This window comes from Sitophilus oryzae, unplaced genomic scaffold (assembly GCF_002938485.1).
Source record: "Sitophilus oryzae breed Bouriz unplaced genomic scaffold, Soryzae_2.0 scaffold_577_pilon_pilon, whole genome shotgun sequence".
Classification (NCBI taxonomy): Eukaryota; Metazoa; Arthropoda; class Insecta; order Coleoptera; family Curculionidae; genus Sitophilus; species Sitophilus oryzae.
Window position 1 is genome coordinate 12,632 of NW_022147170.1, and position 18,364 is coordinate 30,995.

The following is an 18,364-nucleotide window of genomic DNA, read 5'->3' on the forward strand; positions in this document are numbered from 1 at the left end:
ACACAATATGTTAATACAGCACATATTCATAACATAAAAAACAAAGTAAAAAACAGCAAAATTCCAGCAAAACATTTTACGCACAAAATAAAAAAGACAAAAAAAGATATTATTCTGTATTAAAAACTGTTTGAAGGAAGCTTTCTGCCCCTGACAAAGGTCTGTTGTAGAATTTTGCAAAGACCTTCGACTTATCGCTCCAGCCCACGGATTTTCTAATAGTGTCAATCGTAAGTCCTTTTCTCAATGCTTCCGATGTGGAAGCATGTCGAGTCGAGTGCGCTTTAAACACTGATGAATCTATCCCAGCCAACTCCAGAGCTCCCTTTATCCAACGGCTTAAAGTTTGTTTTGAAGCTTTTTTGTGAGGTTTTGCATATGTAATGAATAAATTGTCACAATTATCCGGCCTGAGTGTCTTCGAAACTTTTAAATATGTTTTGAGGATTGTAGCTACGCAAAGGCCTGGCTTTTCGCGTAGAAAACATAGATTCAGACAGGTTTGCGGAGCGTTAGGCCTGGACGTTTTTTACAAATATGGGATATAAATTTTTGCCCCTGAATCACAAAATTGAATGTTTGAGCATTTAATTACTGACAGGGTTTGAATTCTGTTCTGGGGCGAGAGCTAATAAAATCATTAGCTTATATGTTAAGTTTTTCAAAGGGACTATATCATAATTTTCGAAGAAAGTTAAAACTTTTTCCGGCTCCCATGTGCACGTATATCTAGGTTTCGGAGGTCGAAACCTAAAAATTTCTTTCATAAATCTTTTTTGGTCAGGGTCTTCCCCTAAGTTTCTTGACGTAACAAGGGACAGCGCAGCGCGGTGAGAGTTGAAGGACCCAAATATATTGCTAGTTGTATCGGGTACCTCCTGAAGGAAAGAAATCACGTCAGATGTTTCGCATGTGAACGGAGAGATACTTAGTCTACTGTAGTAGCCCCACCACGATTTTAGAGTTGAATTATATTGTTTAAGGGAAGAGTCACTTAAAGACTTTACCATTGTTCCAATTGCGCTTTCTGGAATTCCCTTTCTTCAGAATGCTTCCCAGAGAGCTTCGCAGCAACCAGGATAAGATCTTTGCACATTGGATGTCGCACTTTGCTATAAGGGAAAAAAAAAGAATGTCATTATTAGGTCCACAAAATAACGGGTGGCCAACAATTTCACGAATAATGGGTACCATGGTTGGGTCTTCCAAAAAGGCACTGCCATAATACCCGTTGCCTAATCGTTAATTATTTTTTGCAAGGTCCGAAGGATCAAAGCAAAAGGAGGGAACGAGTAAAAACTTTTGGTATATCCATGACACTGTGAACGCATCAATGATGCAAATAGATGCAACTGATGCAAATAGATCGATATCCGGTTGACCAAGTTGCTGCGTAATATCATTGAAAATATTATTGTTTAGGGACCATTCCGTTTCCTTAGGTAAAGTTTGCGATGCTTGGTCAGCATGCCAATTTTCCTTGGATTGAATGTATGATATGCAAATATCCATATATATCAAATGTATGCAAATATTCATATATTCTTATTTTCACACCATTTCCATAAGCTCCTTGCCAGGTTATTAAGTTTGGGGAATTTAACACTTCCCATCTTGTTGACATATGAAAGACCGGTGCTATTATCGGTACGTATAAGGATATTGCAGTCCTTGAGGTTCCTCGCAAAGTATTTTAATCCCAGAAAAAATAGTTCTAAGTTCTAACAAGTTTATGTGATCTTCTGATTCAGTTAAAGACCACCACCCGCAAGCACTTTTACCTTGACAATATGCACCCCAGCCTGACAAACTTGCGTCCGTGCAAATTTCAATTAGGAAATTTTCTTTTCTTAGTACATTCATTTCCCGTGGAAGTTTCTCCAACCACCAGCGCAAATCGTGTTTAACTTCCATTGAAAGTTTCATTTTAGATTTGTAGTTACCGTAGTTGGCCCTTAAGGCTAAATATTTGGCTCTTTCCAGTGTTTTAGTATATAATCGACCATATTTTATACCCGGCCTAGGAATTGTGCAAAGTGGATAATTTTACAACTTTTTCGGGGTAGAAATGATTTTATAGATTTTCAGAGCTTTTTCCGTTTCTCCTGTGGCAATTCAATTGTCATTCTACTGGAATTAAACAGAAAAACCCAGAAATTAACATTGGATACTAGGAAAAAATACACTTTTCTCCTCAGTTATTATAAATCCCAGAGAACTTAATACGTTAATAACAAGATTAACATTTGTACAACATTCCTTGGAATGTTGAGGTGTGCCTAAGATCAAAAAATCATCCAAATAGTTAACGCATAATACTCCCTTGGAACGGAAGTATTCGATAACTGGCTTTAACAGCTTAGTAAGAGCCTTGATTATGTATAAATAGATATACAATGAGGGCTTAGTAAAATCCTGTCTTGTAGATGGCGCCTTGCCCGCTGTGTATTTTTGTATTCCCCTACGATTTTCTTTGAGGGGAATCCGTTAAACCCGCCCATCGTTCAAAAATGGAAGGGCACGAGGTCACATCTATTGGGCTACTTATTAGCACGTTTCACGCATGTTTTACGAAAATAGCTTTATCCTTGTTTGTTTCAACTGTGACAAGAAAAAAGGAAAAAAAGTCATATTCGTTTCTAAATTCGGCAGTTTTGTTTATCTTTCTGGACTTCTGATTTCGTTTCGTTTAGGTTATGTCTTAAAAATAATTATTTATAAGCTTTTGAGTTGAAATATACCTTAATGCATATCTAAATAATTAAAAAATAAATTTTTCGTCCCTCGCGATGAAACGAAACAGTATTTTTGAATATTTGGATTACAAACTATTATTTTATGAGTTTTATGTGTTGTGTTTACGTGATGTGTAATGTATATTTTGTACCTGCTGGATAATATTTTGAAACATATTTAATTAAACAAAAAGCATCTGTATTACAGGTGAGTAAATACTGTTCATATTTATTTCTAAATTCATATAAATTTGTTTTAAATCACTCTTGGTTTTTAGAGTTTTTTATCTTAGAGTTTTACCTCATAGAGAGTCTGAGATAAGTTTAATAATAAACATTACATTTGATAGATTGATAGATAGATTAAACGATAATGGCCAGTTGACTTAAAAATTTAAAAAATACTGATTTTATGCTATAAATTATGTTTCATTTCTTACTTTGCTTTTTTGGAACTGTCAGATATATTGTGTATTTTATAATTTTTCTTAATTAATAACGTAAAATATTGTTTATCTACACTCAACCCTGTGTTTAGATAAAGCTTCATATCAGATTTCCTATTTTATATTTTCACTCAAATCATATTTTTGTAAAATAGGTATGCTTGCATGCAAAAGTAGCGTAAATTTGACAGGGAGGTATTTTTATAGATATACAGGATGATTCGTAGATTTAAATACATATTTACTTTAGAGTTGTATAGTTTGTCAAAAGAAAAGCTATATTTTTTATTTTTTCTTGGTGAATTTGTCAAAAAATTGTCATTCCAGAAAATACTATAATGTCGTAATCGTATAGAGTTCATTTTGACCATTTTTGGATTAAATTTTTTTGTTTATATAATAAAATATATATTTAAAGCCCTTTCTAAGTTAAAAATAAGTAATATGGAAGTTTTTTACTGGAACTAATTTAAGGTAATGTTCTCTTCATATAATTATATAAAAATATGCTAAATTCCTAAATTATTTATATGATTAAATTTTCTTTATATTATTTTTTTTGTATTATATACAGGATGAGTCAAAACTATATATTATATTTTTCTTTGCTATTTCAAATGGAACACTGTATTTTATATCATAAATCAACAAATCTTTTATCCAACTTTTGTTTTGTTAAGATCTATATCCCAGATTAATAGTTATTGGATTGTTCTCAATAATTGTCTCTTTGAGAATAAACATGATTTGTTTTTCGCAATTTTTATTAGTAGGTTTGTCGTTAAAAGTGATGTATCTACATATTTATCAGCGACAAAAATTAAGAATTAGATGTCTAAAATAATTTCCTAATTATTTTTTTACTTAGCGTATCAGTAAATATTATTTATTTTATCGCTGCAGCTGAAAATAATTATGTATTCCAAAACAGGACATTACTGTATAAATATCGATTATTTGGATTTAAAAATTATTTTTCAAAACAAAGTTGGAGAAAACTACGTTTATGTCATAAAATGTGGAGTTCTCTTTGAAATAATCGAGAAAAACCCAACATCTAGTTTTGACGCCACCAGTATATATCATGCATTATAGTTGATTACATACGTAGTTTTGTTTGGTGAAAATGAAACTTTCTAAAAGTATTCCCAATTAAAACATATTAAGAATTTCCTACATTATAATTTTGAAAGACGTTTGAGTGGGCAGACAATTTGGTTTAAAATAATCATATGTCTAAAAAATTTAGTCTAAAATAATCAAAAACCACTTAACACATATAACTCGCTTTTAAAAAATCTAAAAGAAATAAGTTTGTTTATTATATGTATATTTTATTAAATTATTATAGGTGTGACTGATAAGTGGTCGTACTCGCCACTTTAACCAACCATTGTTGGGACCATGGTAGGACCTTCAGAGATTATAATGCGAATTTTTCATACCATGTAAATCTATATACATATATTAATAAATGCGTTTGTTTTATTAAATTTGTTTTCTTATATGGTATGAGCGAAAAAAAACGGCGTCTATTTGTTTATGTACAAATATATGACATCGATATTCATTTCCAAGCCACCTCTGACGCCGTTTTTTTATCGTATGGTATACACTTACATATCTCTTATCCTTTAAATCCGATTTATTTCTAATAATTATAAAAATAAGATACCTGATTGATTCTTCCGAAATATTATAAAATGAGATATCAGGAAATAAATAAAGTTACTTATCTCGTTTGTTTTGGGAATTCAAAAAAAAGGGTATAGAGAATCTTAAGAGACACAGTTCAAATATTATTTTTGAGTATAATGGGTGCTTCAAAAAATGTGGCGGATATAATGTAACATGTTTTTTAATGCAAAACTCTTATTTTCACTTTCACTGTGTTCAAACAGATTTTTTTGGCTGATCCTATATATTATTATTTTTTCTAGTGCTTTTACAAAACCTTTCAACATTTGTTAAGAAAGTATATTAAGTACATCTATACTCTATACAGCTTGCAATCTGTTCTGAATTTTTCAATTTTTATCCTTCTTTTACTTCATTTACACTATAACAAGTTTTGCCATGACAAAACAAAAATTATTTATTATTAAGCATTAAAGTAATTTATATAGTTATATGACATTATTAATAGAAATTGAAGAATTTTGTAAAATCTATCAGAAAAAAATATAATATACCGGGTGTTTTTCAAAAGTGGCTTGATTGACGTATTCAATTAGTTTCGGTTATTTCTTGTTTCACCGGAAATGACTACAACTTGGTTTTTAAATGGTACCGTCGGTATTTTTTTACTTTATTTGACAGAATATGGCATTGTGAATAGAATAATTTAATGTCAACTTTTGACATATTTACTTAAAAAATTGTATTTTAAATTACAATCTAGAGTGCCATGATAAAAAACAACATGTAACCGGTCGTAAAGGTAACGACAGTTTGACTCGATATACGAAGTGTGTGGTACCAAATTACCTATTTACCAGGTACCAAAAAGGAAAAGACACAAAAAATATTAGACGATCAAATCAATTTTTCCGAAGCTCCTTGATTAAAAATTAATGGTTTTAACACAGCCATGACACTAGATTGAATTTTAAAATGCTATTTTTTTTAATTGAAAATGTCAAAAGTTGACATATGATATATGTCATTCTATTCAGAATGTCATTTTCTATCAAATAAAGTATAAAAAATACTGAGGGTACCATTTAAAAATCAAATGTTGTACTCGTATACATTTCCGGTGAAACAGGAAGTGACCGAAACTAACGGAATACGAATCAATCTCGATTTATGTTATATACCTACTAACATTCCGAATTTGGTAAACCCCGAATTTAATTTTTTTATCTGAAAAAATAAAAAAGTTATAGAGGTGAACCGCTTTTGAAAAAACACTCAGTATAGGCTGCGTCATTGAAAGAATCTGCAGATATTTTTCTATTTTAAATACGTAGTCGAATTTCAAAAATATATATTGAACACCCTGTAGCTCTACCTTAAATATCTACATATAAATATCTAATATTTTTTCTTCATCAACAAATTGAAATATTATAAAACTAGTTTTAGGTTACACCATTATACAAGAAATATACGTAAAAAAAGTAATAGAATTTTACGCAGAATCTAAAATAAAATAGGATGTTACATTTAAAAAAAACATTATGTTAAATCCGCCACACTTTTTACAAAGTTACAGACGTAGGTAGGTATAGTTTCATATTATATTCTTTAATTATCCATCTAAAAATAAAATATTTATATACCTAATATAATACTTTAGTATCCAACAAGTGGCTATGAAAATCAAAATAAATATAAATCCATGTCCAAAAATAAAAAATGTAAATAACGCTTTGAGGTATAAATTCGGTTCGAATCAGATAAGATATTTTTATTCTTTACCGAGAATTAAATTCGAAGAATTCCTAGTCCCTACTTCTTTGCCAAATTCAATAGTCTCCGCCCCTTTTTACGTTTTAATTTCTGCCACCAGTTGGCAGCATCGACTTATACAGGCTCATTGACTAACTATTAATATATAAACAAGGGTAAGAGTATAAAGCGCTGTTGCCAAGCCATAAACAAGTAAACTCATATATTGACGTATTAAAAGAAAATCTTAAGTATTTTCTGTGTTTTTTATTTACTGACACCAAATAATTAGCACTCAAGGATGCTTATTATTTGTCAATTGTGGCTGTATTAATTAGTCAATTGTGGCTGTAAAATAGTTGGGTTGAATTAGCCGACATGCAGTTCTAGTATCCTCCATTTTAAAGTGAGGAGAGTTGAGAAAATTATTTAACTGTTTTAAGTTTAGAATTAGTCGCTTTTTACCATTTGGCTTGTCTGCAAGAAAAATTGGTGATAAAAATTGATCTGGTAAGGAAAGACATTTTTGTACCACATCGAGTACCACACCTTTTTTTTTTAAAACTAGCGATTTTCGTTTCTATTTGTTTATAATCAATGTTGGAGAACTTTTGTTTATAAGAACGATTAAGTTGGTAGGGTTTACTAACAAAAGGTAAAGTATACCCTTTTATCCAACCCAGGACAACCGGATTGGTAGTGATTGATACCCACTTTTCATGAAATTGTCTTAGGCAGCCCGCGCAATTTGGTACACTTTCCGTTAATTCCTTCGTTGATAACTGTACCTCGATTTGGTTTGTTGACTGGTTCTCCGATATTCCGTCTGATGTCTGCTCCTTGGGGCTTGCCCTCTGCTCGTTCCCGTCTTCCCCAAGGGACGGGAAGGGCGATAAGAGTTTAAAGTGTTTCCAGCTGAAAAATGGTTTTGGAGAGGCCTACTCGGCCTACTACTTACTGCGCCCCCTCTGATTTCTTGAATACGGGGTATTTTTTGTCATGATTGGTAATTTTAATTCTTTGCTCACCGATTTCATACTTTTAATACACTTAATTTTTTTCTTTAATACTTCTAATTTTTTCTGATAGATCTGTTCCAAACAGATACTCGGAAGTGGTACATTTTTCGGCGATTTCCTTCATATTTTTTAGGTGTAGAACAACCAAGCCGAGCCGAGTCTAGCGCACTTGAAAGGAGGTCCATTCTAAACTCGTGTGGAATCTTTTCCGCATTAGTTAGCAAGCACGATATGTTTTTGCCTAGGGCACTTATTGCTCTTCCCAAATGGTTTTGTACCTCACGATGAGAGGAGTCAGTCATCAAATAATTTTTAGATAAGGCCGAAGGAGACCTCTGGATTAAGCTTAGGGATTAAGCTGTTAGATTTGTTGGGGTTTCATATTTATTATTATTTCATATTTATTATTAAAAATTAATTTATTAAGAAGACTTACACACTCCTCTTTCTTTTTTTTAGGCCATTCACTAAAATTGCCTGCCATCTAGAGACCAACGACTCGTGCAAAGAAAAAATATTTGATTGTGCTTTGTTCGGGTCTTCTCCTATCAATTCCATGACGTCATCGGGAAGGCTAACGTCATTATGAACGACAAGTTCATCATCGTCATTATGAACGACAAGTTCATCATGATCTGGTTCGCCATCGTAGATGCTGATGCTACACACATCGTGATCATTTTCTGACACAACGTTACACACGCTCTGTCATTACGCGACTGATTTGCTACTACACGTGGCAACGCCGCATTTTCTGACGTATATGATTGAGAACGCTGCATGCGATACTCGCCTTTATCGTCATTTGACTCAGGCACCGGTGAATTTTGGGTGAATTACACATTCGGGGAACCTTGCGTTTTTCGTTATCTGTAATTGGCCGCTCTCGATTACGATGCATCGAACTATGATGGCGGCTTCGACTACGAGAACGGGAATTATGCGCCTTTTGTCTTTGTAATTCTCGTACCAACTTTTTTACACGTTTTACAAGGGACTCCCTTTCAGAGTCGCTTGAAGATTCATCCCTATTTCTCTTTTTAGACTAGCCCATTCTGTAAGAGAACTGCTAAAAAACGTTATTTATGGGTATTCAAATGTAAGGTTAGACCACAAGTTTTTTTATTTTACTCCTAGTAAACAAGACTATAAATAAATAATCCGTTAGTTGATGAAAGAAGTATCGTGTTTATCGACAAAATTAATTGTAGGCTTTTAAATTTTGCTTAATATGGTCATATTTTACAATATTCAACTCATAATTGTTGATACTTCTGGTGGATGATGTTCAATTTATACATATATAAATTATAAACAAACCAAATTGAAGTACTAGAAACAAGCTAGAAACAATAAGGTGAGATAGTAATTTTTACGAAATCCCTGTATTATTACTTTTTTACTTATAGAGTATCTGTTCCTGTGTATGCCCAAGTTTCTGTTTTCCAAGAAGCATATTAATTAAATGAACAAAACTGTGTCCAAGAAATAATCTATTGCATAGAGGAATTAATGAAAACAAAATTGGTAATGCTGAATCAATGGTTATTGCTAAAATATGTTATTGGTGTATTGTCAATTTTATTTACGGATATATTACGTTATTTAATCTCAATAATTTTAGGCTGGTAAGTCATTTATTTATATACCTAACTTTTAACGTAACTACTGGTAGATTGTAGGAAATATTATACACTTTGGAACAATTGAAGTAAATAAATGAATTAATATAATACATACATCAAGAAGTAATGTATAATTTTGGAAAAAGCTGTATTAATCGCTTTCGAAAATCATAATTGTTTTTTTAGTAAGTCGCAGAACTTAGACAAATAATTTAGGTTTGTTATTAAATTAAGTGTAATAAGTTTACAAGTTACAGATTTAGACTCTTGAACCAGGCATAGTATATTGATTAGTAGGGTCCACAGTAAAAAATATTTTGTAATACCATTCGAAAGAAAATACAGACCTATATTAATACTGTTTATAAAATGAGTTTCATTGTAACATAACTTAAGAAAACAATTAATATGCATATGTCAATCATAAGAATAGAATCTATTAATTTAATGAACTATACCCATAGTACTCAGCAAACAGTAAACCTAACCAAAGAAACTAAGACTTACAGTGTTAGATCATGTAGTATATAAGTATTTTAATTTTATCATTAAATAAATAAATACAATATAAAATTTAAAAAGCCAATTTTTTTTATTTTAAAACAAGTGATTTATATATGTATAAACAATTTACAATTCTTTATCATTTAATTTATTGTCCACATCTTCCGGGATTATAAGGCTAATATTTTGCTGCTTATAGTGCCTATATCTCAAAAAAAATTAATTAGATTAATTAATGATTAAGTATCCCTGTATTTTTAAATGTTGAATCTTATGGACTGAAAAAACTGCTGATGATATTTCTACTTTCACTACTGAAGATGCAGAAACCTAGAAGAAATTCAAAAACAAATTGTACAAACATAACGTATGACTATACATTTCGGTAAGTCAATATCGACAAAGCTTTGATTACAGCATCACCTATTTGGTTTTCTTTAAATCCTCTATACAATAGACTATTTCTTTGACATAGTTTTGTTCATTTAATTTGTTTCTTAGAGGCTATACACAGGGGTAGATATTCTATAAGTAAAAAAATATTGTATAAGTAATAATACAGATTCTTAAAAATATCTCACCTTACCGTTTCTAGTACTTCAATTTAGTGTGTTTATAATTTATACATGTATAAAATTGAACATCATCCACCAGAAGCATCAACAATTATGAGTTGAATATTACAAAATATGACCATATTAAGCAAAATTTAAAGGCCTACAATTAACTTTGTTGATAAACACGATACTTCTTCCATGAACTAACGAGTTATTACTAGTAATTGAACACACATATTGGTTTACAGCTACAGTATTAGTAAATCTGAAGGGTCTAGTCTGTATTAGACCATTAAAAAAGGATAATCCATACATTTTAATAGTAGAATAATCCAATTTTTTTAATTCTAGACGTTATCGAAATGCCTGGGACTGGGACGGGCGATAGTTAGGTTAGAGCCTTTTTGATTTTTCTCTTCTTTACTTTTAAAGACGCATTCTGTATTAATTACGATTTACTGGATTTACCTAATATAGATTTTTTATTAATTAGAACTGATATAGTTCAAATTATCAGAAAAAAATATTTTTTGGATATAGATTTCTGTATCCGGAAATTTACTATTATCTTCTAGATTTTCTACATTTAGTATTAATTTTAATTAAAATTTAATTTTTTTGAAGATCTTTAAAGTGAAAAGAAGAAGAATTTTAATTAACTAAAAAAATTAAAATAAAGTTAATTAACTTTGAGCAGAGTTCGACCTCGTCAAAAATAGTAGCATCGATAGTCATTCCCCAGCCGCCTTTGACGCCGTTTTTTCTCGATCATACGGTATTAAATATGTTCTTAACAATCTAACCACTAAACAGAGTCTGTACGATATTACTTAAGATGTACGTTATTGTTTAAGACTGAAAATATAGAAAATCTAAAACATAGAAACTAGAACGTAAATCTACACTTAGTTGTTCTTTATGTAATCTTGCTTCAAACAGTAGCAGCGTGAGGTGGTCTCGCATCTCTGTACTCGGCCATCCAATACAACAAAAGGGGCCCAGAATAAGGACACCATGAATTGATACAGCCGTAACTATTGACTAGACTGAGAAATGGGAACGAAGCAGCATGGAGCTTACGCTACATCTATACTGTGGCAATATGGAGACACTACCCGTACCTTGGAACACTACTAGGACCTTGGATAATGCCCAAACCTTGGAATCAATACGTAGATATGGGACACCTGCCCATATCTTGGACTCAGACCGTCCATAAGATAACGGTACAGGGGAACACTACCCGTACCTTGGACACAGTCCGTCCATAAGATAACGGTACAGGGGAACACTACCCGTACCTTGGACACAGTCCGTCCATAAGATAACGGTACAGGGGAACACTACCCATACCTTGGACACAGTCCGTCTATAAGACCCTAAAAATACGAAACTCTTGTTTAAAAAACCAAACAAGGTCTAATAAACAAAATAAACCTACCTCGAAACACTTCCGAGGGCTCAATAATAAACAAAAGAACTGTCCTTTCTTCCATTTAACATTCCGGAGGACAACAGCAAAAGTACACCAACGTGTCAGCAAAATACAAATACGAGTTAAGGTGGGTCAATCCAAAACTATACCCTAAAAATATTCAATAATAATATCGAATCTATAAAAGGTAATAACTTATCTTTACCTGTAGCTTCGAAATGGCAGATGATTCAGATTTTGCAGCAAGATTTAAATTATTACCATTTCTAAAAGTCGGGTGAACAAAAGTGAGGTTAAGCGCGGAGAGCGACCTAACCTTGGAGCGATGTTGACAGCGCCTCCACAGAGCAGTGAAACGATAACAGGGTTGGCGACTAGGGACGTAAAAATTACGCCAAGCATGCCAAATAAATTATCAGGCCTGAACGATACGGAATCGGATGACGATACGCCAGACATCATATAAATCATATACAGTGCTTTTATTTTAACGATGAACATAGGCGTCAATCATTGTAATTTGTAAATCACTCCCCTGTTGTCAGTCCACAAGAAACCTGTTATCCGATGATGAAATTCCCCGTCCATTGATGAAATACCGACAGGCAATACTGTTTTTTCGCCGAAATATTAATAGACATAAAATAAAATTCCAAATATTTTTTTTCGTCGAAATTTAGGATTTTTGGCAATTTTTTTGAGCTAGAACTATTTTTACTTAAACAAAAAAAAATATTTTAAAACAAAAAATATTATTTGCTGTGTGAGTATTCGTTGCATACTATTCACTCAAATCCAATGTCATTGACAGTTCCACTTTAAAAATGAAGATACTTAGCAAAATAGCATTGAACTGTGTTAAAATAAAAGCACGGTATAAAAAATACATGTAATGAACTAAAAACGTTATAGTATTAGGGCGGAGCTTAGGAGAAATTTCTGGTCGCCTTTGCACAGTTTGCATGAAGTCGCGGGAGCTCGGTAGGCGTAGAAGTTAAAGGGATATTGCAATGTAATAAAGTAGTTACATAGTAGAAATTTAGATATTCGGATTAAAAAAACATAAATAATATCTATTAATCATCTCCATCAAAGTTCCGGTCTAGCATCCCATTGAATATTAGTCACACAACTAATGAAAATTCAATTAAATTATTACATAGAGAAACAAAAGGCAGATGCTTAAATTACCTTGAACAGTTAAAAATATTAAAATCAGCTAAAAACAACAATAATGTAAACGCACAACAAGGATTTCTAAACACATTTTTTATTACCCCTATTGTAAACTCCTTAAACCCACCACCATTAAACGGTGACCATAGCAAATGTATATATCTTTACAATGTAGTCAAACGGTTAGTTTTAAAAACAAAACTATTAAAACAGGCAACAGACATAACGAGCTGAAACATATGTACATTATGTAGAGAAAAAGTTACTCTCGTTAAATTTTGATACAACTAAACGCCTGTTTATTAAAATACTAATATGATTGTAGTAATTATAATTTTTTGTAGTCCTAATAATTAGACAGAAAAAGTAAGCAATTGAGCGCAATCTAATTAAGAGGGAAGTTATTGTATGATAAATGACTAAAGAACCTCGAAATTGTTTGTAGTTTTATGTAGCAGGAGAAAAAATCAATGAAAGTGTGTTGGAATTATTATCTAAGTAAAATATTAAAAAATTAATTTACTACAATCAATTGCATCGTTTGTAGTTAATAAATAAGCCAAAAAATTAAAAGTTTACTTTAAAGCGGGTTCAAACGTGACGGTGCTATATGGTATGTCATTCTATTCAGGGTGTTATATATTTTCTATCGAATAAAGTAAAAAAATACCGATGGTACGGTGAAACAGAGGAAGTGCGGAACACGCCAATCAATCCGAATTTATGGCATATACTAACATATCAAATTTCATTTTTTGACTAAAAAAATAAAAATGTTATGGGGGTGAGCTACTTTTGAGACGCACTCGGTATATACTATACATCTATATTTATTAACTTTTTGAAAATAATTTAGTATTAGTTTAACTAGTAAATTTTACTTTGACAGATTTCTTAGTGTTTTATAGACTTTGTATATTATTATTTCCAGGTTGCCTTAAACCATTACATTCAAAAGTCAAGAACTGAGTGGGTTGTGTGTCATGCAAACCAAATTATTCTAATAGTGTCACAAATCATGTGGTGTAAAGGAGTTCATGAAATATTGGACAGCGACGGAAATATTTTAAAAAAAGTAGAACAGTATGAACAAAAATGTATAAAGGCAAGTGGTAAAAATTAAAAGATAGTTAAGATTTAATTTTTCCTTAGGTATATCCACATTGTTAAGACAAAACATTGGTACACTTGAGGAGTTGCATTTCTCTTCTTCGAAAATGGAAGGATTCTATTTTTCTTTTTCAACTCCCTCGACATTGCCAGGGAGGGTATTCCACTCATCCTCAGCCGGCATAACTTCATTTCCAACAGTGAGGGCATCATATTGCTCTACCTGTGCGAACTCTATTGCTACAGGGAGGGTATCATTCACTTCCTCTGCCTGTGCGTATCCCATTGCCACGGGGAGGGCATCACAATCTTCCTCTACTCGTGCACTTTCTAAATTGATGGAATCTAAATCGTCCTCTTTGAAATAACTCACAACATTATTTGTGCATGCCTATACTGCATGCTCCTCCGACACAATAAATATACCATCCATATTGTCTGGTAGTTTATCAAAATGGGCTGGGTTTTGTTCAAATATCTTGGTCTGATTGTCCTCAATCAACTTCTCTTGTCTTTCCCCATTATAGTTTAAATTAAAACTACATTCGTCTGTATAATGCCTATAATCAGTTTCGGTTGCTTCAGCCTGGTTGTCATACCTATAAACCCTGTCATAATGTATTTTGTTATTTTCAGATTTTGTTCTGCCATTAAAATTTTCGAAATTTTCTACCCTATGACTTTTATACGAATTCCTTTGCCGGAACTGTATTTTATTTTTACTTAAATCGTCTGAACGATGTACGTAGTTATATTTATAATTGTTTTTATTAACTGAATTATCTAAATTTGTACTACTTTTGCAAAAATGGGACGAACGTGCCAACGTGTTATAATTTAAAATTCTGTCTTTTAGATCACTCAATTTATACACAATATTTTTTAGCGCGGTAAAATCCATATCACGGCTTGACAACATATATTTGTCATAAGATGGATGCAAACCATTTTCAAAATAATCTCTGAACTGATAAAAATTAACTTCATCATAAATTTCCTGAAACATTGACAGTAATTCAAAATAATAGTGTTTAATATCTTCGTTTGCATCCTGCTTACGTGAGCGTAATCTGGATTTTAGTTTTCTTATTGCTATATCACCGCCAAAATTTAAAATAAAATCTCTTTTCAGATCCGGCCAAGTTTTCTTAAGATTATCTTTATTTTTCGAGTATTTTTGAAACCAAAAGACAGATGCATGTTTCAGATAACATTGCAAATATTGAACTTTATATGCACAATCCCAACCATTTCTATCAGTAATTTTATCGTAGTTAGAAATAAAAGACACTGGGCAATCGTATCTAGGGTCAAATGTAGGGGGTTCAACAAATTTAGGGAGAACTGGAAGTCTTTGAAATTCCATCATGCAAAATTTTAAAATAAAAAGTTTAGCTTGTTTAAAAATAATTATTTAGAGAGTTTATGACATTGAAATATATCAAGAAATATTTAAATATAGACAAAGCTATTGGCATTTGAATGAAATTTAAACGTTAATAATAAATAAATGTAGATGAGTATTGTACTCGTATTTCAAAATAAAATATGACGATGTGTAGGTAAGGATAAAAACTAGAGTCGTCAGCATTTTCCAGCACTTGACTTTATAAATAAACATAATAAATAATATTCAAATAATATATAGGGTATTATATTATTATGTGATAATAAGAACTATAAAATAAAATATTCATACTATAAAGTTACCTTTCACAATAACGAAGATACGGGGGCTATCCAAAATTGCAAAATTTTCAAAAAGAGACCCTGTAACTCAAAAACGAAGAGAGCTATAACAATTTTGTTAACAGCGTCTTCCGTTTGACAAAAAAATGTGACAGGTTTGTGCAAACCGCATCCTATATATCTTTACTAATAACGGAGATGTCGTATGGTTTCAATCAAAGTGGGACATCTTGTACAGCTTTATGTTGCTTAGAATATGTCTAAGGTATTTGAAGGCAAGTAAAGTTGGTGATATGTCTAGAAAGACGCTTCTACAATGTAGGTTCCGTCCATACCGCTACCGGTTTGATTGGCTTGGGCTGTCGAAGCCGCTGGCATGTACTTCCCGCACGTTTGTTGACACCTTCTAGGACAGGACCTGCAGCAACATGACTGGAGGAGTCCAATGGACACCGCAGAGTGAGCTGGACTGGCCAGAGGTGATGGTGACCCTGGCCTCTTCGGATGTCCATTGTAAGGTACCTGAAATTTCGTTTTGATCATCTAGGATGATTATATTGACCTCATTTCGAATACATACCTCGAGCTCGACAAATTCTCGGTCTGTAGTCTTTTTCAGGCAGCGCAGTAAATGATGGTGCTGCAATTCGAAGTTGCTGCATTCTTGCCCTGTGCTGCATTCTTGCCCTAGTGCTGCATTCTTCCCTGTAGCTGTCATCTAGCTCGATACCAGACTCTTGAGCTGCTTTCTTTTTCCTAACGAAAGCTGCTCCTGAAGAAGCTTTGGCTATGCGAATACGCGCTAGTCGTGCTTTCTGTAAGAAGAACCCGATTTTTAATGGTAATTGGACATGAAGACATGCAAGAAGAAGAATAAAAGATTTTTAATAGAAAAAATATCGACGTGTGTGTTGGAACACTTAACAAACAACAGATCCTAGAATAGTTAAAAATATCTCAGACCGTTCTGAATGAACAAGTTACGTATTTGTTTTCTATTGTGTTCTAAATTATAGACAAAAGTGAGCGGTGTTTTGTTTATCGAGAAGGCCTTGGCTATGTGGATCCGAGCCAAAACACAAGTAGATCGATTGTTTTGAGCTTAGAATGGAACAGTGATAAAATTAGCAGACGAAAAGCAATAAACAATTGTAAAAGTTTTATTGGATAGCTTTTTTGGTGGCGAAGATAAAAATAATTAATTAAAAAAATTTACTGTGAAAAGGCTGTCTTGCAGCAGATAAAAACGGCATTTCCACCACATGTCTTGATTGTGGGGAAGTGTTGAAAAAAAAATATTTGAATTAAAAAAAAATAAATGAACTTTGCCTCCACTACATATTGCGGCGGTAAGGGGGATTACCTGTAAAGTGCATTAAAAATCGGCTGATTTAATAAAAAAAAGTCCACATGTCATTGTGGTGAAAAAAACTAAACAAATTATATTCGAAAATTTGCATTCAAAAAGGCTGCTTTGACTAAAAACGAGACCGGCGCCTCCACCACATGTCGCGGTGTTGAAAAAAAACTAGAGAAATTAATTAAAATTTGCATATAAAAAAGGCTGTTTTAATTAAGAGAGAGACCGGCGCCTGCACCACATGTCGCGACCTAGCTAGGGATTGTTTGCTAGGGTCGCTATACCAGGTTCTCTCTCTCAATCAAAACAACCATTACATAAAATATGCATTTATTTAATATAACGTTTACAGTGTATAACAATTTTGGGAAATGCCAAAACTCAATGTATTGTACACTCAAAAAAAGGTACTTACAGTAACATGCTTCAACTGGTTCTGACTGGCCAACTACTAACAATGCGACTCACGTCGACGGACTAATTAACTAACTAACTCCTCCCTGTCTTCAGCACACCATTTTATATTTGTCCGCTCGTCCCAATTATCGGCGGGTACGTGCTCAAAAATCTCCTTTGTATATTTCCAGCACCGATGTTTAGTACGAGTTAGCCTTGAAACATCACGCTTACATCGACCTGATTTTAATTGTTTTTAATTAACAATATTTATTATAAGAACATATCTAGGTCAACGTATACGTGAACGATTCCCCTGAATCTACATCAAATTCGTTTACTAGAATTATATTTTACATGGTTTTTCCCAATTTGATGTAAACCCAGGTTGGCCTATATTTAAGTCTTGACACTATTAATACAACAAGCACCCACATATATATGTTTTTATAATTAAATTGAGTTTAACTATTATTTTACTTCCTGGTGCATTTTAAATTTCACAGGCGTGCTAATCAGAACTGGCAAATCTCTGTGTACTGGCTGGGATCTGGGATATAACTCGAACTCGTTATTGAAAAATATTTATTTACTAAACAAATAAACAAACTAACTTGGCTGCTACAGATGGCTCATGATAATAGATTCGTAGCCCGCAGCGTGTGTACTCTCTTAAAGTTGCCAGAAAACACCCCCGTAATCTTGGCCTTCGACCGCGAGAGGTAAAAATCGCACATCGCACCCCCGTGCCCCGCTTCTCTGTAGAGGTGTGTAGTTCATGATCTAACTAGTTCAAAAGATCGAATCTCATATGTGAACTAAATGATTCAATCAGTTGGATCGAAAAGATTCGATCAATTGAACTAAACTAAAAATAAAAGCGAGATTGAGACCGCGAACAAAATAGGTAGGGAATGGT

General features: G+C 32.6%; 1 protein-coding gene across 1 annotated transcript; it reads right to left on the reverse strand.

The window, feature by feature from the left end:
* Positions 1 to 15,722: 15,722 nt before the first annotated feature.
* LOC115887555 (potassium voltage-gated channel protein Shal-like) lies at positions 15,723 to 17,591 on the reverse strand. The gene is made up of 3 exons (XM_030907015.1): positions 17,465 to 17,591; positions 16,270 to 16,504; positions 15,723 to 16,211 (listed from the first exon to the last, which is right to left on the reverse strand). Exons 2-3 carry the CDS (start codon positions 16,405 to 16,407, stop codon positions 15,987 to 15,989), a joined length of 363 nt encoding a protein of 120 aa, XP_030762875.1. The 5' UTR covers positions 16,408 to 16,504; positions 17,465 to 17,591; the 3' UTR covers positions 15,723 to 15,986.
* Between the last annotated feature and the right edge of the window lie 773 nt (positions 17,592 to 18,364).